Source organism: Nematostella vectensis, chromosome 6 (assembly GCF_932526225.1).
Source record: "Nematostella vectensis chromosome 6, jaNemVect1.1, whole genome shotgun sequence".
Lineage (NCBI taxonomy): Eukaryota > Metazoa > Cnidaria > Anthozoa > Actiniaria > Edwardsiidae > Nematostella > Nematostella vectensis.
Window position 1 is genome coordinate 3,828,004 of NC_064039.1, and position 24,006 is coordinate 3,852,009.

The 24,006-nt window shown below is 40.4% G+C and overlaps 2 protein-coding genes across 4 annotated transcripts in view; one reads left to right on the forward strand and one right to left on the reverse strand.

Moving 5' to 3' along the window:
- The window catches only part of LOC5507360 (potassium voltage-gated channel subfamily A member 7), a 34,986-nt gene extending 11,471 nt beyond the window's left edge, over positions 1-23,515 (forward strand). The window contains exons 8-9 of one of the 3 annotated variants that reach the window (XM_048728571.1): positions 3,117-3,891; positions 21,023-21,157. In XM_048728571.1, the coding sequence (XP_048584528.1) occupies positions 3,117-3,891; positions 21,023-21,031 (784 nt within the window). In that variant the 3' untranslated portion in view covers positions 21,032-21,157. Of the gene's footprint in view, positions 1-3,116; positions 3,892-4,019; positions 4,503-11,166; positions 15,098-21,022 lie in introns of those variants that run through there. The other 2 variants (XM_048728570.1, XM_048728569.1) reach the window with 2 other exon arrangements.
- On the reverse strand, positions 3,888-7,221 carry LOC116614682. Its single transcript, XM_032375966.2, has 2 exons — positions 5,071-7,221; positions 3,888-4,986 (listed from the first exon to the last, which is right to left on the reverse strand). The coding sequence occupies exon 1, from the start codon at positions 6,631-6,633 to the stop codon at positions 5,074-5,076; it is 1,560 nt and encodes a 519-aa protein (XP_032231857.2). The 5' UTR covers positions 6,634-7,221; the 3' UTR covers positions 3,888-4,986; positions 5,071-5,073.
- Positions 23,516-24,006: the final 491 nt, after the last annotated feature.

A 24,006-nucleotide genomic window follows, 5' to 3' on the forward strand; every position in this document is an offset into this window, starting at 1 on the left:
TGATCTTCTCTTGCTAAGTGTACCCTGTGATCTTCTCTTGCTAAGTGTACCATGGGATCTTCGCTTGCTAAGTGTACCCTGTGATCTTCGCTTGCTAAGTGTACCATGTGATCTTCTCTTGCTAAGTGTACCATGTGATCTTCGCTTGCTAAGTGTACCCTGCGATCTTCTCTTGCTGAGTGTACCCTGTGATCTTCGCTTGCTAAGTGTACCCTGTGATCTTCGCTTGGTAAGTGTACCCTGTGATCTTCGCTTGCTAAGTGTACCCTGTGATCTTCGCTTGGTAAGTGTACCATGCGATCTTCGCTTGCTAAGTGTACCCTGTGATCTTCGCTTGCTAAGTGTACCCTGTGATCTTCGCTTGCTAAGTGTACCCTGTGGTCTTTGCTTGGTAAGTGTACCATGTGATCTTCGCTTGGTAAGTGTACCCTGTGATCTTCGCTTGCTAAGTGTACCATGTGATCTTCGCTTGCTAAGTGTACCCTGTGATCTTCGCTTGCTAAGTGTACCCTGTGATCTTTGCTTGCTAAGTGTACCCTGTGATCTTCGCTTGCTAAGTGTACCCTGTGATCTTCGCTTGGTAAGTGTACCCTGTGATCTTCGCTTGCTAAGTGTAACCTGTGATCTTCGCTTGCTAAGTGTACCCTGTGATCTTCGCTTGGCAAGTGTACCCTGTGATCTTCGCTTGCTAAGTGTACCCTGTGATCTTCGCTTTGTAAGTGTAACTGTGATCTTCGCTTTGTAAGTGTACCATGTGATCTTCGCTTTGTAAGTGTACCATGTGATCTTCGCTTGCTAAGTGTACCCTGTGATCTTCGCTTGCTAAGTGTACCATGTGATCTTCTCTTGCTAAGTGTACCATGTGATCTTCGCTTGCTAAGTGTACCCTGCGATCTTCTCTTGCTGAGTGTACCCTGTGATCTTCGCTTGCTAAGTGTACCCTGCGATCTTCGCTTGCTAAGTGTACCCTGTGATCTTCGCTTGGTAAGTGTACCCTGTGATCTTCGCTTGCTAAGTGTACCCTGTGATCTTCGCTTGGTAAGTGTACCATGCGATCTTCGCTTGCTAAGTGTACCCTGTGATCTTCGCTTGGTAAGTGTACCCTGTGATCTTCGCTTGCTAAGTGTACCCTGTGGTCTTCGCTTGGTAAGTGTACCATGTGATCTTCGCTTGGTAAGTGTACCCTGTGATCTTCGCTTGCTAAGTGTACCATGTGATCTTCGCTTGCTAAGTGTACCCTGTGATCTTCGCTTGCTAAGTGTACCCTTCGATCTTCACTTGGTAAGTGTACCCTGTGATCTTCGCTTGCTAAGTGTACCCTCTGATCTTCGCTTGGTAAGTGTACCCTGTGATCTTCACTTGGTAAGTGTACCCTGTGATCTTCGCTTGCTAAGTGTACGCTGTGATCTTCGCTTGGTAAGTGTACCCTGTGATCTTCGCTTGCTAAGTGTACCCTGTGATCTTCGCTTGCTAAGTGTACCCTGTGATCTTCGCTTGCTAAGTGTACCATGTGATCTTCGCTTGCTAAGTGTACCCTGTGATCTTCGCTTGCTAAGTGTACCCTGTGATCTTCACTTGCTAAGTGTACCATGGGATCTTCGCTTGCTAAGTGTACCCTGTGATCTTCGCTTGGTAAGTGTACCCTGTGATCTTCGCTTGGTAAGTGTACCCTGTGATCTTCGCTTGCTAAGTGTACCCTGTGATCTCCGCTTGCTAAGTGTACCCTGTGATCTTCTCTTGCTAAGTGTACCCTGTGATCTTCGCTTGCTAAGTGTACCCTGTGATCTTCGCTTGCTAAGTGTACCATGTGATCTTCGCTTGCTAAGTGTACCCTGTGATCTTCGCTTGCTAAGTGTACCCTGTGATCTTCTCTTGCTAAGTGTACCCTGTGATCTTCGCTTGGTAAGTGTACCCTGTGATCTTCGCTTGGTAAGTGTACCCTGTGATCTTCTCTTGCTAAGTGTACCCTGTGATCTTCGCTTGCTAAGTGTACCATGGGATCTTCGCTTGCTAAGTGTACCCTGTGATCTTCGCTTGCTAAGTGTACCCTGTGATCTTCGCTTGCTAAGTGTACCCTGTGATCTTTGCTTGCTAAGTGTGCCATGTGATCTTCGCTTGCTAAGTGTACCCTGTGATCTTCGCTTGCTAAGTGTACCCTGTGATCTTCTCTTGCTAAGTGTACCCTGTGATCTTCGCTTGGTAAGTGTACCCTGTGATCTTCGCTTGGTAAGTGTACCCTGTGATCTTCTCTTGCTAAGTGTACCCTGTGATCTTCGCTTGCTAAGTGTACCATGGGATATTCGCTTGCTAAGTGTACCCTGTGATCTTCGCTTGGTAAGTGTACCCTGTGATCTTCGCTTGCTAAGTGTACCATGTGATCTTCGCTTGCTAAGTGTACCCTGTGATCTTCTCTTGCTAAGTGTACCCTGTGATCTTCTCTTGCTAAGTGTACCCTGTGATCTTCTCTTGCTAAGTGTACCCTGTGATCTTCGCTTGCTAAGTGTACCATGGGATATTCGCTTGCTAAGTGTACCCTGTGATCTTCGCTTGCTAAGTGTACCATGTGATCTTCGCTTGCTAAGTGTACCATGTGATCTTCGCTTGCTAAGTGTACCCTGTGATCTTCTCTTGCTAAGTGTACCCTGTGATCTTCTCTTGCTAAGTGTACCCTGTGATCTTCGCTTGGCAAGTGTACCCTGTGATCTTCGCTTGCTAAGTGAACCTTGGAAGTTAACAAGGTCATGGGCGAGGCCCTTATAATTACTTTCGTGATTTATGACTGCCTTTTTTTTAATTTCCCTTTCAACTTTGTGTTTGCTTCAAAAGGAGATTAGTGTGACTACATGCTATCGTCCGATTTCCAGATAACGAAGGCCATATGGAGTTTAAGCTTTTGCACAATGGTCCACGGGAAAAGCAATAATACAAACTTTTGCTAACAAGTCTCATTTGGGTTCATCATAAAAACAGGTTTATCCAAGAAAATTTCCAAATGCAAAGTTTTACATATAAATGTAATGATATTATTCAAAAGGTGTATTTTTAATATATTATAAAAGTATATTAACAGGAACCTCTGAATTCTGTCTTGGTTTACTCTTTGCATCTATGTTTAGTTCCAGAAGTTCAAGTCCAGTGACCGTATCCGCTGAGTTTGTCGAGGATGGTGTTGTTTCAAAGAAACAGAAGAAAAGGGAAAAGCGGTCGTATAGTGATAGCGAGGAATGTACGAGAAAGAAGAAGAAAAAAAATGCTGCGAAAATAGAGAAAGAAGAGAAAGTGAGATCTGGAAAGAATAGTAAGAAGCAAAGGAAAAGAGAGCTAGAGATATGCGATGTTGAAGAGAAACAAGCAGAGACGGGTTTAGATAGAATGTGCCGTAAAAAGGCTAAGAATTCGAAGGACAATTTGGGAAAGCAAAAAGAAACAGACACGGCCCTAGAGGTGCACGGCGGGAAAGAAACGACAAAGAAAAGGAAGAAGAAATCGAAAAAGAGCTCTCAGCAAACTGAGGAATTGGATGTAGCGATGAGTACTGAATGTTTGAAAAAAGCTAAGAAAAGCAAATTGAAGGAAACGGAAGGAAATGAAAATGATAACGAAAACGCAAGTGAGAATGGCGTAGATATTGCGGATTATAATAAAGATGAAAAGGGAAAGAAATCTCATAGCAGTAGCAAAGGGGAAAACAAAGAGAAGAACTCGAAGAAGGCAAAACGCGAGACACGAGAAGCTGATGTTTGTGAGTTGGAAGTCAATGGACTTTTGAAGGAAAAAAAGACAAAATCAACGGACGCAGCCGATGTACGTGATCAGATTGAGAGAGAACAATCGGAAGAATTTGTTAAATCCAAAAAGAAAAAAAAGAAGAAACAAAAAGAGAAAAACAAGGTAAGTTAGCTTTATTTGGCAATACCGTATAGATCAGGATAACCTGAGATGATGTCAACTCTAGTTCTGGCCGTCCTGGTGTATTCTAATGCTCTTCGAGCTAAGCCTGGTCCCTACGTTTTGATCAGGTTACCTGTGGTTGTTGATCAACTGCGCAAAGTCTGGGACGAGCTCAGATCGCTGAAAGGGAAGAGGGTTGACCGTGACGACACACAGATCATCCACCACAGGGAACCAGATCAGGCCCACGGGACAGGCGTACAGAACTATTTCGAGATATCACATCCTTCACATAGTAAAGAGCAATGGGTTCTACAAAGGGGACAATACGAATAACACGTGTTTCCGGAATTAATCAGTGTCTACGCACTTTTTCCGCTAAGGACTAGATTTCATAATGTGCCGTTATGAATTAACCAATTAGGCTTGCTCGTCAAAAATGTGCCGTCATGAATTAACCAATCAGGCTTGCTCGTCAAAAATGTGCCGTCATGAATTTACCAATCAGGCTTGCTCGTCAATAATGTGCCGTCATGAATCAACCAATCACGTGTAAATTGTCTGTTTAGATATTAAGTGTTACCCCAAATAAAAGTCTACCTACCTACCCACCCACCCACCCATCCATCTATCTATCTAACCAACCAATCAGGCTAGCTCGTCAGTAATGTGCCGTCAAAAGTTAACCAATCAGGCTAGGTATGAATCAACACAAGGTTGCAAAGGTATGTTAAACGCCTCTGTGAAACAGTCGTTGCGCTGTTTCACAGAGGCGTTTAACATACTTTTTCAACCTTGTGTTGATTCATACCTTGTCTACACCACGCCTACGCAGACCATCTAGATTTTCTACAGCTTGCCTGTAGTCTTTCTAGTTATACCAGCCAATCAGGCTAGTTAGTCAATAATGTGCCGTCATGAATTAACCAATCAGGCTAGCTCGTCAATAATATGCCGTCATAAATTAACCAATAAAGCTAGCTCGTCAATAATTTGATGTCATGAATTAACCAATCAGGCTAGCTCGTCAATAATGTGCCGTCATAAATTAACCAATAAAGCTAGCTCGTCAATAATTTGATGTCATGAATTAACCAATCAGGCTAGCTCGTCAATAATGTGCCGTCATAAATTAACCAATAAAGCTAGCCCGTCAATAATTTGATGTCATGAATTAACCAATCAGGCTAGCTCGTCAATATTTTCATCCTGCATCACAGACCAGACGACGGTTGCCATATAAGGAGACATTAAAGAGAACGCGCTCTTGCTTGACTTTGTCAGGGTTGTCGGGAGGAGCCGGCCATCCCCCTGGCCAGCGGCTTCTTCATATTTGACACGTGAACATCTGCTATGTGTGTGCTTCAGCCTGAATTTCGTCGGTTGCTCTAACTTTCTGTTCATGTTTCTACCATTTCTTGCATTTTCCGTGCGTTTGGCTACTCCATCCCTGATTGTTCGCCCGTATTTAGTCTGATTCGCTTCACTCACCGGAGCATGCTTGCCCTTGTATTGTTCTGCAAGGCTCGTGAAGTCTGGAACAATCCTGGTATCCTCCAGGGAACCAAATCTACTCCCGACACTGTCTTTGTACTCGAGGAGAATGCCACAATCTAACGAGAGTGTTTTTGGTATCTGAGGCCTTGTAATGAGCCCACCAAAACCAACTTCCGCTGGCTCAGCAATCATGCTATTTTCTGAGTCTTCAATTTCTATTCTCCCGAGCGACACAGCCGAATGATTATTATTGCTTTTCCCTTTAATTTCGTTTTTGGTAGTTTTAGCTTGGTTCGACTGTGTATTACAGTCGGAGTTTGTTAAGTAGAAGAATGAAGTACCGAGGTTCGCGTCCGAGTCGGCGATAAATCTGGTAGGCTCGGACGCCGATCGATAGTGCTCGGTCTCAGTCGTATATTGCTCGGACTTGCTCGGGTAATTATCAGTCTCTGTCGAATAATGCTTGATCTCGGTGGGATAATATTTAGTCTCTGTCGGATAGTGTTCGGGCTTGGTCGGATAGTCCGTTTTGTTTGCTATGATTTTCAAATCCTCGTTTGAAATCTCTCTATTTGCTGTAGTTTCGGTGTTTGTCTCGCTGTCTGATTCAGAATCGTCGTCCTTATTAGCCCACCAGCCGTTGCTAGGCAGCGGTTTTATCCCATGCGCATAATCACAAGAAATCCTCCTTTGCTTTGCATTTGTGGTATTCCTTCTGGCCTTTTTAGTCAAACGCTTCTCCATATTCGCAAACTTTCCTTTAGTGCTCGTGTGTCTTTTTTCACTTAAGTCTTTATCCAAACAAATCGATTCATTACTGTCGTCGCTGTCTTTTCCACTCTCTTGAAATGGTGTAATTTCCCCACTTTTTATTTTACTTGTCTCGGATATTTGTGCATCCAGGCACAGACGGGACAAGTGTTTATTTGTCCCCTTTCCCTTCATATCACACTCTCTCTTGAACCAAGAGTCGCCATGGTTGAAACTCTCGCTATATCTAACTCTCAAGTCCGTCGCCAGATTTCGCTGTTTACCTTTAAAATTATTCCCCGCTTTATCAACATATAATCTTGAATTACTACTTAATAATCCAACTAAGTTTCTCACTTTACAGTCAATAACATCTCTTTGTAGAATACCGTCGATGTTTTGTTGTAGTCTGTCAAAGGAAATTAATAGATTCGGTTTTGTGTTTCTGTTTAAATCTGGTGTTAAAGGCGGAGGGAACATTTGACAATTTTTCATGAAACTTTACGCGGCGTCCTGGCTCGTTCTGCTCGCTCTTTGACTGGCTTAATTAATGAAATCGTTAGTTATTTTTCCACTTTCTTCTTCGTCTCTTGGTGGTCTAGCCATCTGCCAGTTATTGTCCCTTGCAAACTCCCACTCAATCGCGAGGCGTTAATACTCGGTATTTAGCTTGGAACTTTCAGAAATGTGAAATAAATATTCCGCTCGAGGCAGACTTTTCTTGGTAGTATTTTTATTCGACCGGGTGCTTTGATGTGGACACGCCATTATTTTCCTTTGTTTGGTCAATTGTGTGCCATAGATACCAACCGTAAATATTTGGAGTTAACAAAGCGTTATTGTGTTCATAATATTTTTTTGAAGTCAAGAGTTATCACGAAATATATAAGTCCCCCCATATGTTTTTTTTTATCAGGGAAGGCTTCTTACATACTGACCTCTCCAGAAAAAAGGAAGAATTTTATCAAGATTTTTAAAAGCCATCTCCCGACTTCGCCTCAAAGCAGTCTTATAAATTCTTGAGATTTCAGCTAAGAGGGTTAGAGTAAGCACTCCAATTACCGAGTCGTAGCTCATTGTCTCAGAATTACACGATCATGGCCGTATTATTATTTTGTTATAGTGCGACGCGTGCTAGCGTGCGTTATTATGCCAAAATGGGTGCGTTCTTGTATTATAGTGTGACGCGCGCTAGCGTGCGTTATTATGCCAAAATGGGTGCGTTCTTGTATTATAGTGCGACGCGCGCGAGCGTGCGTTATTATACCTGAATGACTGTGTTCTTGTATTATAGTGCGACGCGCGCTAGCGTGTGTTATTATACCTGAATGAGTGTGTTCTTGTATTATAATGCGACGCGCGCTAGCGTGCGTTATTATACCTGAATGACTGTGTTCTTGTACTATAGTGTGACGCGCGTTAGCGTGCGTATTATACCTGAATGACTGTGTTCTTGTATTATAGTGCGACGCGCGTTAGCGTGTGTATTATACCTGAATGAGTGTGTTCTTGTATTATAATGCGACGCGCGCAAGCTTGCGTTATTATACCTGAATGAGTGTGTTCTTGTATTATAGTGTAACGCATGCTAGCGTTCGTTATTATACATAAATGGGTGTTTTCTTGTACGCTTGCGTGCGTTATTATACCAGAATGAGTGTGTTCTTGTATTGCACGCTAGCGTGCGTTATTATACCTTAATGAGTGTGTTCTTGTATTATAATGCGACGCGCGCTAGCGTGCGTTATTATTCCTGAATGAGTGTGTTCTTGTATTATAATGCGACGCGCGCTAGCGTGCGTTATTATACCTGAATGACTGAGTTCTTGTACTATAGTGTGACGCGCGCTAGCGTGCGTTATTATACCTGAATGAGTGTTTTCTTGTATTATCGTGTGACGCGCGCTAGCGTGCGTTATTATACCTGAATGGGTGTGTTCTTGTATTATCGTGTGACGCGCGCTAGCGTGCGTTATTATACCTGAATGACTGAGTTCTTGTACTATAGTGTGACGCGCGCTAGCGTGCGTTATTATACCTAGATGACTGAGTTCTTGTATTATACTGTGACGCGCGCTAGCGTGCGTTATTATACCTGAATGGGTGTGTTCTTGTATTATCGTGTGACACGTGCTAGCGTGCGTTATTATACCCGAATGGGTGTGTTCTTGTATTATAGTGTTACGCGTGCTAGCGTGCGTTATTATACCTGAATGGGTGTGTTTTTGATTATAGTGTGATGCGTGCTAGTGTGCGTTATTATACCTGAATGAGTGTGTTCTTGTATTTTATAAAATAACACCAGTGTATCTCGCGCGCTGATTGGTCGAGAGCTTCAAATGAGTGTGTCTGTAAAAAACAGTACAGACACGCTTTTGACATCAAGTAACTCAACGCAAACACTCACTCGGCCCACTTTTATATACTTTTACTTCTCACAAAACTGTTTTTCTCTTGAATTTAAACAGTCAATGCTTGCTACCGACTGTTTGCCTGATTCTAGTTTGGACTTTTTGAACAGAGAATAACAGATAAAAGATCCAAATCAAATAAAATGGATTATTCCCCTTGTAGAAGGTAGAAAAATGATTCGAAATACTCAATGAAATGGATAATTCCCCTTGTAGAAGGTAGAAAAATGATTCGAAATACTCAATGAAATGGATGATTCCCCTTGTAGAAGGTAGAAAAATGATTCGAAATATATTTCTTAATAATCGCCTTCGGCTCGTGACTTTCAAGTTTTTTATCAATTCTCCCAACATCCCCCGCGTGTCTCTAAAAACCTATACAGACACGGGAAATGCGTTTTATTGCTTAAACAATGCGACGCGCGCTAGCGTGCGTGATTATACCTAAATGGGCGTGTTCTTTTATTATAGTGTGACGCGCGCGAACGTGCGTTATTAGAGAGCTTTTAAGCTCTTAAAAGCAAGTCAACACGAACGGCATCAAAAACGGCGCGCGCACTCACGAATTGCTAAAAAAACGGCGTTGACGTCCGTGACCGCAGGACAGGACAGGATTTTCTCTTGGAAATGGCGTACTATATGGCTACGATAGTACGCGCGCTCTGATTAGCTGTTGAGCGGGCTGGAATCCTACGATATTGCCCGTGGGCAGTTTTGGATATTTTTTCGCAGCGGGCTTTATTTACATTGCCGCGTGAGTTTGCAAATTTCGACCAAAAAACCAAAATCAACAACAACAAAAAAAGAAGAAAAGAAACAGGTCTAAGAAGTCGAGAATGGGCGACGACGAGCACTTTGAGTCGAAGTTTTTTTATCCTGACAAGATTGTGTGAAATTAAATTTTGACATAAAGAAAAACAATATGACGAGCCGGCGAGCCCCACCAATAGCCAAGAAATACAAAGCTTTTTATATCGGACAAACAAACAAAAGAATAAATATCAAGGTAAGCAAATACCCCAAAAAAGTATTTTTAAGATACTGCAGCTTCTTTGTAAATGCAATATTTTAATCAATCATTATGAAGCAGCACAGTGTTTGGTGTTTTCTTTGACATCAAGAGTTTGTTCTTCACATACCTTTTTGAAATCGATCGATATTCTCGCTTAAGCGAAAGTTGATTTGTTTTCTTGTCATTTTAATTTTTAAAAGCCATATAATAAAACTTTTATTAACCTCGCTTGCTCGGTCTGTAAGAAAAAATATAAGACCTCGGCCTGCGGCCTTGGGCCGTACATTCAAGTCCACGGTCGATAATTCTCCGTACAGACCTCGCACTCGGTTGATAAGTAGTTAAAACCGTTATGCAGTAACCCTAAAGGGTGTATCAGAGCATTTAAGACCATTTTTGCTGTCGTTTACAGGAAGTGCGACGTTCTACGTAGAAACCCTAGGCGTTTCAGGATCTTTTTGGAGACATTCGCTGTGCTATTTGCAGGATAGGGATTGATGCAGGGGTAACGGCTTTAATTTAATTGGTTACGTTTAAATTGGACTTCGAGATTGCATCCCGATTTTTTAATTGTATGCCATCATTACTTTTCTTTTCCCGTTCAACGCCATCTGAAAACGAGAAACAAAGATTTGAAGATGTGCTTCAAAACGTTGGACAGATATGTCATGCATTTTAATTGGCTAATAAAACTGTCAAGGTGGTCACGGTAGCGTGCGGGGGCATGGTAAATTGCATTACTAGCCCGAGTCTCCAGAGCCGGCCAACTGACCCATTTCCTATCCCTACTAAAAAGATATAATAGAAAAGTAAAATAACTAGTTACTTGTCTTTTCTGTAAGCTTATTGTAAGATATAGGAATTCATTGAGATATTGAGAAAAGTTTATCATGAAGCCTGTCTACTTGATATTAATTTTGTTTTGCTGTTTGCACAGCTTCCACATAGGTTTTTAAATTTGTTAACTTACTCATCCTTTAGACTCGAATTCCAACTACTCCTAAATTTAATTAGACAGCAATTTTCTCTCAGCGGTCACCTTTTTGGCGGCCACTATAATGCTCTTTTTAAAGATGCTGTTTATTTAGATAACTCTAGTGGTCACCGTGCTAGGACCCGAGGTTTACCTTTCCGTAGGTTTTAGTTTGACCGAGAAAAGTGTTCGACCGCGTAAAAACTGGGGCGAGCGCAAGGTAATATTGAGGTGGAGGAGAAGCGGAATAAAGTTCCCCCTCCCCATTTTTTGGGCGCTCGCGCAATTTTTTGCGCGATTTAACTCACGGAAACGGATGCGATGCAGGCAAATTAATGTTTGACTTTTGACAGAGCGAGAATTAAGTATCGTGGAAATGTACGCCCCCCAAAACGCGGATATTTATATTTAACAATAGACTACGAGTTCCAGTTTTCTATAGGTCAATAGATATTCATAGAGGCGCGTAGCCAACGCACGAAATTTGAACTTTTGAGGAACAAACAATAAAAAAGCAGAAGAAATAACTTAAAAAATAAAAAAAATAAATATTGATGCGGCCCCGAAAAAGGATGCGGCGGGGACGATAAACATGACTTTTTTTTTTACTTGGCCTAAATGACGATTTTAATAATTCTAAGTAATAAATAACCGCTTTTGTCGCAAAAAGCAACGCCTTTTTCGCTACTCGCTATCTATGGCTCAATAGATAGTGAGTACGGGAGCCTATCAGATTGCGAGATTCGTGATAGTATGTGAGTGGATTTATACTAAAAATAAATATATAGAGAGAAGTCGAGTGATAAGGAATGTTGTGAGGGCTTGTCTTGGCGTCGTTTACAGCTCATTGATTGGTCAAGTGCAACCGAACCGTCAAAACTGTCAATTTTTTCCGATGTGGAAAAAAATCTGATTGTCAACCAGCATCTTGAAAGGACGACAAGAAAACCCTCAAAACTTGTACTTCCTGCCTAGAACGAGTTTAGTAAAAACTACATAGATGCGACAGTTAAACCTTTAGCCCTGGTACACCTAATTAAAATGTCCAGTAGTTGTGAGAATATACTTAATGATCAAATGTTGCCGATCAGCTGTCATTTAATAAAGCACGGTGATTGGCTGTATTCTTCGGTTCCATTAGATGATTCAAAGGCGTGTTTTGGAGTCATGTTGTCAATCATTTATTGCACTTCTTGTGGCTACTCTCTAACAGCCAATCAGAATGGAGATTTCCAATGACAGGTTAATTAAAGCCGACGCTACTGAAAATGGAAGAACTCCAAAATACCGTCAGCTCAAGGGCGTGGAAATATCTTAGGCTTAAGCTTTTTTTAATAATATCACACTTCGTATGTTAGCTTGCTTAAAATTTCCTCTTTTCTGATACTTTTGGGACGTTTCCGTCTTCAATGTTTGTTCGCGATTAAAAATTCAAAATGAATTATTAGTCAAAAATTCCTGCTGAGTTGTCCCTTATTATTTTACTTCTGACAATAAGAATAATATAACAGATGAATGGGAAAAGGTATTCCACACCTGCCTTATAAAACCGAATTGAAAAAACAACTTATGTCTCGAAACCTAGAATCCAAATGTGGTTGGTAAATTTATTATATTTTTTCACGCACCCGAAACCTTAAAAGACCTACAGAGTTTTCCTTAACCGAGAGTTTAAACACTTTGACTGGGCGGTTAAGCGCTACTATCAGCTCTGTACCTTTATAAAAAAGCAAATCCGTCGTCTACAAATAAATTGCTATCGTAATTCTCACGCAGTAAATTGAATAGTTTAACTTCTCCCACGATTTCTCAAGACCTTATAGAAATGTTTTTTCGCGTCTCAACCTATAAATTCAAATGTTTTGCTTTTATAATTAGAGACCAAGCTAAACAGAAATACGCTAGCTTCACAATACGAGCCCGACAATGCGTTAATTTTTAAACAACTAGAAGTAGAGTGTGAGAGAAATTAGTTTGTCGCTGCTGCTAGGTACTCATTCAAAAGTCTAAAGTCAAAGATATAACTTTGGATAGAACAACGCTAATTCGTCTCGCTTTAAGCCGACAAGGAAATCAAGTCTCCTGACTTATAATACCGATAGCCTTTATATTTTTCCATTGTTAATTGATAATTCATCTTTGAAAGCAAGTGTGAAAATCAGGGAAGTTTAGGTTAATATCAAGATTAGCATGGTACATGTATTCTAAGGAGATCGGCTTTCGGTTCTTAAAGGGAAAATTTAACTTTCCTTTGTTAGAGTTGCCTTAGTTTTGTATCGTAAACTTGACATTCCTAGACATTCCCCAAAATAACATTGCAATGAGCTGTCTTTCTAATGAGAAGCACCCGATAATAAATTCACCCTAGAAAAATCTATTAGTTCGATCTGAATAATTTCTCATCCACTTTTTACAGTTCTTTTGTTATTGTTTTCCGAAAATTAAGAGTTCTCGCATATCAGGGAACAGTAGAGGAATCATCGGGGTTGCGTGAGGCGATAGAGAGTTGAAGTCGGTGAACGCTATGTTTTTCGTTGTCATTTAGTTCGGGAGATATGGGAAGGTATGGGTCAAAAGAAGAGAGAGTTCGAGGCAGGTGCTATTGTGGTTCACGACCCATAGCAACTGCGTATTACCAGATGGTAGTATTATACGTAATAACTCCCCAAACCCTTAGAATGCTACTCAAGTTATTTTGCCCCAATATTTATATTTCATGATTTCGGGGTTTTAGGGTCTTTGTACGGAATAAGGCAAAGACTGCCGAGCATTGCTTTTATCTCTTGCGATAAAACATTGTACAGTTAAGGGCTTCACAAATATGCGCCTCGGCTATTTGCATTCCCAGTGGGAACCTGAGGACAATCCTGTGCTACGGTGGCACTGGGTCCACTTGGGAACTTTTGTGTTGCCATCTCCTCTTCTCCGTCGAGCTTCTCTTCGAAGCTGGAGCCTTAGAGCAGGACTGGTTGTCGGAGCCGTGCTTAAGAATTCGGGGGTGTTAAGCGGCTGAAGCAAAAACTTTGTGATAAGACCACCGTACACGATTCTCCGCAACACTAGGAATCAATTATGATTCTAGACGAACTCATGCAAAATTGATGCCAATATACAGCGGTCGAAGAGGGACACCGTGCATAAATTGACGTAAACAAGTGTCAAACTCCGCATTTGTTCAATTAGGACTTCGAGTCAAGATCTACGCTTGTTGGCTGGGCTCTTCAGTCCAAGCTAGCGTATCACTTTTCGGCTAATATTACCAACGAAAAACATTCCGCTCGTTGGCTGGTTCAGTGCAGAGTGCGCAAGCGCAAGTGTGACTTGCGGCTTTGGTGGGAGTACCGGTACATTCAAGATTAATCCTCAGATTTGGGGAGAGTTGCGTTTCTTTAATGTTGACAACAGCTACCACTAGTGCGAGTGGTGGTCCACATGACTTACGCGGGACGAGCAGCATACGATACAAGCAAATCATTGAATCCATGGATGGAATAGGCCAGACGGCATCAGTAGATACAATGGATGAACCCATAGTCATCAACGTATCCGGCAAAAGATTTGAGACCTATGAGGAGACATTGGCACGATTTCCGGATACCCTCCTTGGTTGCCCGGCTAGGCGAGCCAAGTTTCTAAACAACAAAAAGGGAGAATACTTCTTCGATAGGCACCGGTCTGCCTTTGACGCTATATTATACTATTATCAAGCTGGAGGATCGTTAATACGGCCAGAACATGTTCCACCGCATGTTTTCATAAATGAAGTTATTTTTTACGACCTTCCCGAGGAAGCGTTGCAGAGCGTACAACTCGACGCGGGTATCGCGGACGAGCCGGAGGAAAAAGTTTTACCTAAGAATCAATACTTGCGCTACGTTTGGGAGACCCTAGAGTACCCGGAGTATTCCAAACTCGCTAAATTCTTGGCTATTTTCTCCGTAGTTGTAATCGTTTTATCGTTGATAATTTTCTGCGTGGAAACGCTTCCAGAGTTCATGCCGCAAGAGGTTACAAAACCGAAGAATGCTACAGCGGACTGGAAGCCTCCCAAAGACCCGTACGAGGAAACGTGGTTTCAGCTTAACACATTTGTAATAGTATGGTTTACAGCGGAGTATATTCTACGACTTATATGTTCGCCAGAGAAGTTGAAGTTCCTTCTCGCGGCGCTGAATATTATCGACTTGCTGTCAATTCTTCCTTATTACGTGCAGCTCGCTCTCGACTCTGGTAGTTCGTCCATCTCTGTGCTTCGTGTTGTTCGTGTGGTGCGTGTTTTCCGAGTATTCAAGCTTTCGCGGCACTCGCGGGGCCTGCAGATTCTCGGCAATACTCTGCGCGCGAGCATGAACGAGCTCATGATGCTCATGTTTTTCTTGTTCATCGGAGTGATGATTTTCGCTAGCTGTGTGTACTACGCTGAGGGAGGCATAGATAGCCCATTCCGGTCTATCCCGCACTCCTTCTGGTGGGCTGTTGTCACTATGACTACGGTCGGATATGGGGATATTTCTCCCGAATCTTTTTGGGGGAAAATTGTCGGTGCGTTATGTGCCATCTCTGGTGAGTAACCGTCGTTTATTTCTCCATTACTACGCGAAGTACTATATTTCCATATTCAAGAAGATTGTTACTCGCTTCTTGCCACCGTATATTGATCTGTAGCTCCTTATGATGGAGTTCTAAACTTTATACGGTTCGAATAGCTCTTCGGTTTTTTTTAGGATATAGGAATTTAGTACAGGTATGTTGACAAGTCTGTTGTGTTTATTAGCATAAAGGCAAAACAAAACAGGTTGTAGGCGTGTAAAGCCAGCCGCTCAAGCTCTTCCCAACCGTTCCTTATATTTAGGAGCTCATAGAGGCAACATGCGGTAAAACATATAGAGCGTATTTGACGTTCAATACGATCGTTACATTTGATACAGATAGCTCGATTTGCTCCTATCTCTATTTTGAGCTCAATTTGTCAACAATGCATGCTGGTTATTCTGTCTGTTTGAGTTCTAAGCAAACATTTCACTTATAATTTTTTCGCCAGTTTTCGCTTTTCAAGCGTTTGGCGAATTAGAAGACGAGAAACGTATAACTCTTTCATGTCAAAGTTCTTGCTGTTGAATATTTTATCACGAGCCATGTTGACTGGCGATTTCACTTGTGACTGTGAAAACAAAAGCTGTTTGTTAAGTTAGTCAGAGCCCTGTTTGAAAAACACACGGGGATTTTTTTTCTTTTTTAATTCCGTCCTCTTCTGAAGTATAGGAATGTGGAAAGTGAAGAAGTCGTTAGAAGTAGTAAAGCTTAGAAGTCTAACAGCATTAACGGACGGGGATAAATTCAATTACATTTGTGTATTATTTCACTAAAACCCCTAGATTCTGAAATATTTATGACTTGTGAGGCACCTTGAGTGGCAATGAAACATCCCGTTCCTTTAAGGAAACTATATTAACCCCACCGAACATATATATTTTATTTAATATTCAGCCATATCATAAACATGGTAACACTTTCGCTTTGCTGTTTTTGCCCTGGCGTACGTGATTTTACAGGGGAAAGTCAGTTAGGATTTTGAATGCTTAAATCGCTGATTATAAATTGGACTCTTTCGGCCCGGTTGTTGTTCACCTGCGGTTCAAACGACAAGACAGCAATCATCTATGGGTCTATTGTATTCATTTTCCTGTTCGTCACTTGATATGTCGGAGTATTGAAAAGTTGTTTTAGGGGGAATTTACGAAAAATCGAGTACCTTTAAACCGTCGAATAAATTATAAAAATGTAAATGAGTGGCCCCTTCACAGCGGGTTTGTACAATATAAACTAATGACGCGATGTATTTGGCCGATAAGAACCGACTGTTAGTGTTTGGCTAGCTCCCCGCGCTAGATGTGCCTTGTGAATAAATGACAAATTTTATCCTGAACTAAGGCATCATTCCTGTGGCAAATAGCGGTCACTTAATTTAGCAAGACGACAGAAATAGACAACCATTATTAACAATCTAAAGCTTCGGATTAAAGCACGAATTTACATTTTGTTTATTAAGAAATGTAAAAATACAATAATCGTATTGATTGTAATCTCTGTACCCGTAGAACGAAGGATCTGCTCTGCGCTTTCTACCAATTCACACGAAAAAAACATAGAGGTCTTACTTAGATTTTTATTAACTTCGCTAAGCAACAGCTGTATAATTATGTGAATTATGCAAACAAGTCACACGTTGAAAATGTTATTTCGAATAATGTCCAAGTCATCATAACTAGCATAAATGCGCGCACCATATTAACTATCTCGATGTTTTAATTTGCACTTATGTCTTGGCTAAATATCGCGGTTTCCGGTAATAAGTCGTCTATTGCATGACCCTTGCTTGTTTTTTCTGTTTCCTGTCCGGTCAGTTTTGTGTGAAAGGAATCATTTGGAACAGGGGTCGTGATGAAAAGAAAGTTTCTGTGGAGATTCCAACTCATGAAATGTTAATGGATTGAAATTCGTGTTTGCAACTGGCAGGTGGAGATTCCAGAATATAAAGAACCCGATTTAGTGGAATGGGGAATCCTAAAAAAATTGGGAGGCATTTAAAATTTTTACATTGGCGCAACTTGTATATAAATAATAAAATCAGGGGTGATTACATGGTGGTTTGTAGGTGTGGTTGATTTTTTTTTGTTCTCTCTTGTTCGGTGGTAATGCGCAATGTTTTATGTGGTTCGTCCCAACCCAACGCTAAGCTCGCGTAAACCAACAGTTTTTAATCTGACCTCTATTGGCATTTCTAGGTTTTTAAACGAATACATTTGAAGTGCTGGTTTTGGCATTTCGAGTTCGGAATACAGGTTGACTTTGTTCGAGACAAAATTGTCGTTTTGTTCAAGAAAGTTGAGTGTTTACTTGTATTAACTATTAGATCTATTGAAGCTTGCGGTAAACTACGAACCGTGATTTAACTTTGTATTTGTTGATTATGGTTGTTGTGGGGTTTATTAAGACAATGGTCCTCCCCTCGTACTAATTGAACCTTTTCTTAAGCAAAATGCTTTTTACCTAGACTAAAGTTTTCTGAAATACTCCTAAATATATATATGTATATTGTTTAAAAATATTTGGTACGAATAAGACGGAATCCTATAGCAGTACATGTTCTGTTATTTACCACGTGTAAAAGAAATAATAATCACCAACACAAGAATAGTACAACCAAATATTAAACTTTAGAGTACAGATGATATTATGTACTAGAGATATTGTTTATATTCGGCTCCTATTCAGAATATACTCGCAAAATGGATCGAAACGCAAAATGAAGTAAAACAAAGGGAACTTATTCATAATAAACCCTTTCAGAACATGGGTTGAAAAATATATTTCTCCGCAAAAATAAGTTTTTATTTAATTATTCACGACTTCAAATATCTTAATTGGTTCCCTTTGCTAAGGTTTACTTTTCCAACCCGTGAAAATCTAGCTATCGCATTAACAACTTTCATTTCAAATACGGCCATGTACATCACTGATCCAAAAGTTTTTTTTTTTTTTTTTATCGAAACGCTTGATTCTATTACCCACATTGCTATTCACTGAAGAGCTGCTAATGGTGGATGATACACTTTCTTTCTCAGACTAGCTGAGAAAAAAAGTCAGGTCACTTTTCCAATCGAATTTTATTTTTTGTCGAATCATTACTTATTTGTGTGGAAGTCAAACCAAAGCTATTGTCCTAGAATTACTGTATACCATCTTCATTTCTTTCTTACGGATAAGAATTTAGAAATTAGAACTATTTTATACCATCTTCATTCCTTTCTTAAGGATAAGAATTTAGAACTATTTTATATCTTCATCCTTACCGCCCTTCCTTGCGGATAGAAATTCACTTTCATTTATTTTTAAAATACGATGATAATATGCTCGGTTTTTATTTTTTAATAAGTTGTCAAAAGTCGCCTTAATCGAAAAAGATTGCGGAAACAAATGTAGTCGAAGTGCCTATGTTTATTGCACAACCAACAAACAGCCCTAAGGTTCAGCCCTAGGTATTTTTATTTTCTTTATTCGGATCCTCCGATTTAACTCCTTAATTGAAGTTAAATGTTTTTATTTTAGATAAGAAACTTCTAATTTTTATTTGAGTCCCGGCCCCATGCCTACTTATTTTAAAACGTTTGTTCGTGACTTAAGTAAATTCTAAGCCTCCGTCAAGATTAATGCATTGTGAATGAAACTACGTCCTACAGGGTTTCTTAATCTGGAGTTGAAAGGACTTAAAGTAATCCATCTAGAGCAAGAAGTGTGGCACCACAGTAGGTAACCAAAATATACCAAAATCAACACGAAAGTATATTTTATCATCAAGAGCTTTTGTTAGTATGTTTACATATATTCTCTCATTTCCAAACTCTGCGATGATTCTTTCTCTGTAAAATACCAGTTTTAACTAAAGTAAGAATATTTGTGGAGGTGTTTTAGAAGAATGTTCCCTGGTATGTGTTTTGATAATAAGTTTTATTTGCTTGTTAGTAAGATCACTTGAGATTCGGTAAGCTTAGATGTATATCGTAAATTGGAAGATGAAGTGTCTGATAAAAAATAAATACTGCTTGTTTGCTTTGCTTTATTTCTAAAAATGCAAAACATCTTTTCCTTCACTTCGTTATCTTTCCGTGAGTCAAGGCCGCGGCGCACGAAGGATCGCGGTTGTATTAGCTTCAGCCTTATCTTGATGTATTTAATTTGCAGCAAACCATTTGCAAACATGTTTATAAAACCGTAATGTAAGTGAAAATTTTAGAGAATGGCTGTCTAATGTCACAATACACTAGATGCGACTAGATCAGTCCGGACAAAACCAGTTTGTCCAGTTACAAAACCACCATGAGTTCGTTTGTTGTAAGATCATCAGGGAACGAACTCCTTATTTGGGTTTGCTACCCATCTGATAAGCACCCTTTTGGGGAATAAAATTTAAATCTATTTTGGCGGTACTAATAAGCTTTTGATCTGATTAAAGTAAAAAATACGGTATTTTTGTGGTTGAAGGAAAATAGTCACATATTGCAGGCTGGGATCGCAGGCTGCGTGGTTGTTGTGAAAATGATTCAATTAAATAGTGTTTAAGGGTTTCGATTTATGAAAGCCATCATAATGAGTTTGTCAGGTAAAAATCCTAAGCATGAACTCGGATGATTTCGAAAACTACAGTGAGCCTATTTACTAACGGGAAAAGGTAAAACGTAAAAGCCTGAAAATAGTACGCCAGACAAAACTCTCTTGGATAGACATTTTAATAAATAATATGTAGATTTAGGCATTTCCTAGAAGCGGAGATTGCATTATTATTTTTTAGAAAGTTTAGTTTGGACAAATGCAGACCCTATCCATTTTGGAACATCCGAAGAGATCGAAAAAATACCAATCGCCAATCGAATCCAAATACTAATCAATAGACAACGAACTAGACAATATTTCTTACTTCAGTCTTGACATTAATAATACATATTAGTACTATAATTTTTCGTTTATATTTCATCATTTATTAGCTTCGAACATTCCCAGCAGTATCTGAAAGTCGCCGTCTTTTGGATCTGTGGTCTTTATTAAAGTTGAGGTTGCCGGCTTTAAGGGAACATCATGTGTAAAGTTAAAACAACAGGAATAGTAATAAGCTTCCATTAAATCAGAGCAATAATCAAATAACTTTTTCTTTCCTCTAGCGTTTCCTCATTTTTTTACAAGCAAAGGCATATAGCTGCGGAATATTTTAAAAGTAGCGAGGAAGAAAATATTACTTCTTACGACACTTTTGCAGTAGACTGTTTTTTTGAGTATGAAAAAGAAACCAATAACAAAGCAAATGAGTTCTTTTTTCCAAATATAAAAATAACTTTGCCTCCGCCGAGACGCATTTTTATTCGCGCCAATCCAAATTCAACCTATCAAAGGCCATAGGGACACAGACGAGTCGAGTCTTACTCGTCAGTGTGTAGAAACGGACTGCTCCATGCGGAATCCCCTTGCAACAACGCAACATTTATCTCATTGTTTGACTGTTCTTCCTATGGTACTGTGCTTGCTAAAATTAAAAAAAAAAACACACACAAGATGAAAACAATGAACTGTTATTTCGGAATTCTTTCATGGATTTGACGTATGTTACGGGAAAATCATCGTAAAAGTAGTCTTTTGGAAAGCTATTGACACAAATATTTTCAAATAGACAGACTATAAAGAAAATATCGTCGAATTTATCAGAGATTACAGTAAATTCAGGTAAACCTCCGCGAGATTATGAATATAAAGAGTTTTGTCCAGCGTAGTATCATGTCCTTGACAGCAATTTGCGAAGACTCGCAACGCTAAAACTATTTTTGTCATCTCTGATAGTCTCGGACAGCCTTTAACACTGTGATTCTAGCTTTAAAAATATTGGATTTATATAGATGGCGAGCCCGTTTAATGCTAATATTTTGTAATCGCTCTTTGCAGGCGTATTGACGATCGCGTTGCCGGTGCCTGTCATCGTGTCTAACTTCGAAAACTTCTACAACAAGGAGATCAACAGACGCAAAGAGGAACAACTGCGGAAAGAGGAAGAGGCGCGCCGACAACAGGAAAAAGAAAGACGAGAAGCCAAGGAGAACGAGTTGTCCCCGAAGCCACGAGGAATTCTGGTCTGTGGAGTCAATGGATGTGACGAACCCGCCACGCCCGTGGCACACACTACTGTTTGAAACAAGCCAATCACAGCATTAAGAACACGTGCGATCGTATCGTAGGCTGTGAATAGCTCGCCAATATTTGAAATTCAAGTTTTCGCTCTGAAAACTGGGAGCTCACTTTTTTATTGCGGGAGAGAAGATGGCGCGCGCATGACACCCATCTGGGTAAGCGGACCTGGAGGCTGCATATTAGGGGAGAGAGATAAGCAGTTATCTCCGTTCTGGCGCTCACAGGAGTGAGTCCATGTCATTTTCTTGAACGAGATATTTCTATCTCTAACACGGCATGGATAAAGGGGAAATTATGCATCCCGGCATGCGTCCTTAGATAAGAGTTCGTCTTTGTCCTGGCGTGTGGTTTGGAATGGATGCAAGGGTCCTTTTGACAATATTTTTTATTACGATTTTCACGCGATGGCCTTCGGGCGTCGTATTTATTAGGCACTGCAAAATTGCCAGGTACTCAACAACGAGAATAATTTTATAGCAGTATTTTAAAATTTCCTGAATGCGTGAAATAGACGAACGGACTCTTGAACTCGTGTGCAAATGCATGTGCAAACATGAAATCGTGGACACGTGATCATACATGTGCAAACGTGCGTGTTTTGCAGAATGATGCGTACAGTAAGAATATTAAAGTAGAAGGGACCTGGGTGCAAACAAGCTTGACGAGGAGCTCGAAGTACAGACCAGTTGCAGATTTGCGACCATACTTCCCCCGAAAACCCAAAAAAACTGCCAGAGGTCATCTATTAACACTCTATGATCCATAGTCCGCATCGTATATGTAGGCTTAAGGCTCAATAGTAAGATATAAGTACAGGAGTACGACTGCGTAGGAATCACTAAGTGCTGAACGATATAGCGGTCAGTTACAGACACCGGACGCCACAAGTCTGTCGTACGGCTGGGCGTAGAACAATGTATAAACGAACCAAGAAAAAGCATCGTCAAAATGCAACTTTGCACTCATTTTTTAATATCTAGATCAGGTCGAGAATCCCTTGTATTTGACATTTTGCTACAAAGAATTTCACCATTAATATCTTAACTTGAATTTAGCAAGGGAACTGCCTATTCCTCTTGTTTGCTTCTAATTCGGAGGTGCAAATACCTCCAGTTCTATAACAGCAGCAAACTTGTGGAAACAGGTGTGTCCTAGCATAAATACACGCCTATTGTGGTTATCGCACCACTGTATAATACGGAGCAAGATCTGGGTAGTCGTCTCCGACATAAGCACCGTTTAGCTTGACCTCGAAGATCCAGTGCTTTCTTTCTAGGCTGCGCAAATATCACGCCCGAAAGAGCTCTAGGGACCTGTAGAGAGCGACCGCAAAGACCGCTGGGTCTCCGAGCATGCGCTAAGCTAAGCATGAGCAGTAAGCTCTTAGAAACCCAAAAGAAGGGGATCGTTTTTTATTGCAAAAAAATTCAAGTATCAGTACTACATGCTTGGAAATTTTCAGAGCATGAGTACTTGCTTTTGACAGTCACTTAGACGACAGGTTCGTCTGAAGGCGTGTCAGCGGCTTTTTCTTATAAAACCTGCTCTTTAAAGAGATTTTCACATGCGTCAAGATAGCAGTTGTCTTTTCTGCACAAACATCGATGATCTTTAATATTTTACTACATTTTTTAGAATTTTAAACAATTAGAAAGGGGGCTTTGAATTGGTAGGGAAATATTCATTGAAAGTGCACCACGTACGTGCATTCCGTCTTTTTCAATCTTTCTTCTTATATACACTACTAACAACCAATGGAACTGAAGGATTAATACAACAAATAATAATTGCTGACGCCGAGAAAAAAACACTTGTTTCTTTTACAGTTGTGATATCGGTGTGAGTAATTGAGTAGTATCAATCCTGTCAGATCTGCCGGGTAATTATTATTCTTAATATCCTTTATTCTCACTCTTTTTTTTTTAATTGCTAACATGAAATCCCACATAATAATTATAAAAAAATAACTTTAATCAACCTTCACTTTAATAAAAACTGACTAACCATGTAATGCTTTTTTTAAAATTAACTTATTCATTTTATCAATTTGTGGATTATTTGTATTTCCCCAAATGTACCCCCTTTCGTTATTTTTTTTTATTTAGAATAAGCCAGTAAAATGCAAACATGATACTGGTATGTTTTATACCGAGCTTCGATACTTTTCCAACTTATGACTTAGCGTCATTTTATTCAGTACTCTGCTCGGGGGATGAACAACTTGCCACAATAAAATTAATGAAAAAGTCACCTTCGTTGTTTCAAAAATCACACACACTAAAGCCCCGTGCAAACTGCGCCAGCATTGCTAGCGAGACGTTGGCCCAGCAATGTTGGCGCAGTTTGAACACCGTGTTGGAAGGTGCTCGTGCTGGAGAGCCCCTAATGGCAATGTCATTTCCTGAGAAACCATGGACTCGTCTAGGCACTGACCTGTTCGAGCTAGACCGGAAGACATACATAATTGTAGTCGACTATACAAGCCGGTGGTTTGAGGTGAAAGAGCTCCAAAGCATATCAACGTCTGCAGTTATCAAAGTCCTACAGGAACTCTTTGCTACACACGGCATCCCTCAAGTCGTCCCCAATATGCAAGCCATGAGTTCAGTGCCTTTGCCAGAGAACGGGGTTTCAACCACGCAACCTCTTCGCCAAATTACACCCAGGCTAACGGTGAGGTTGAGCGACCGGTCCAAACAGCCAAGAACATCCTGAAAAAGAATGCAGACCCACACCTCGGC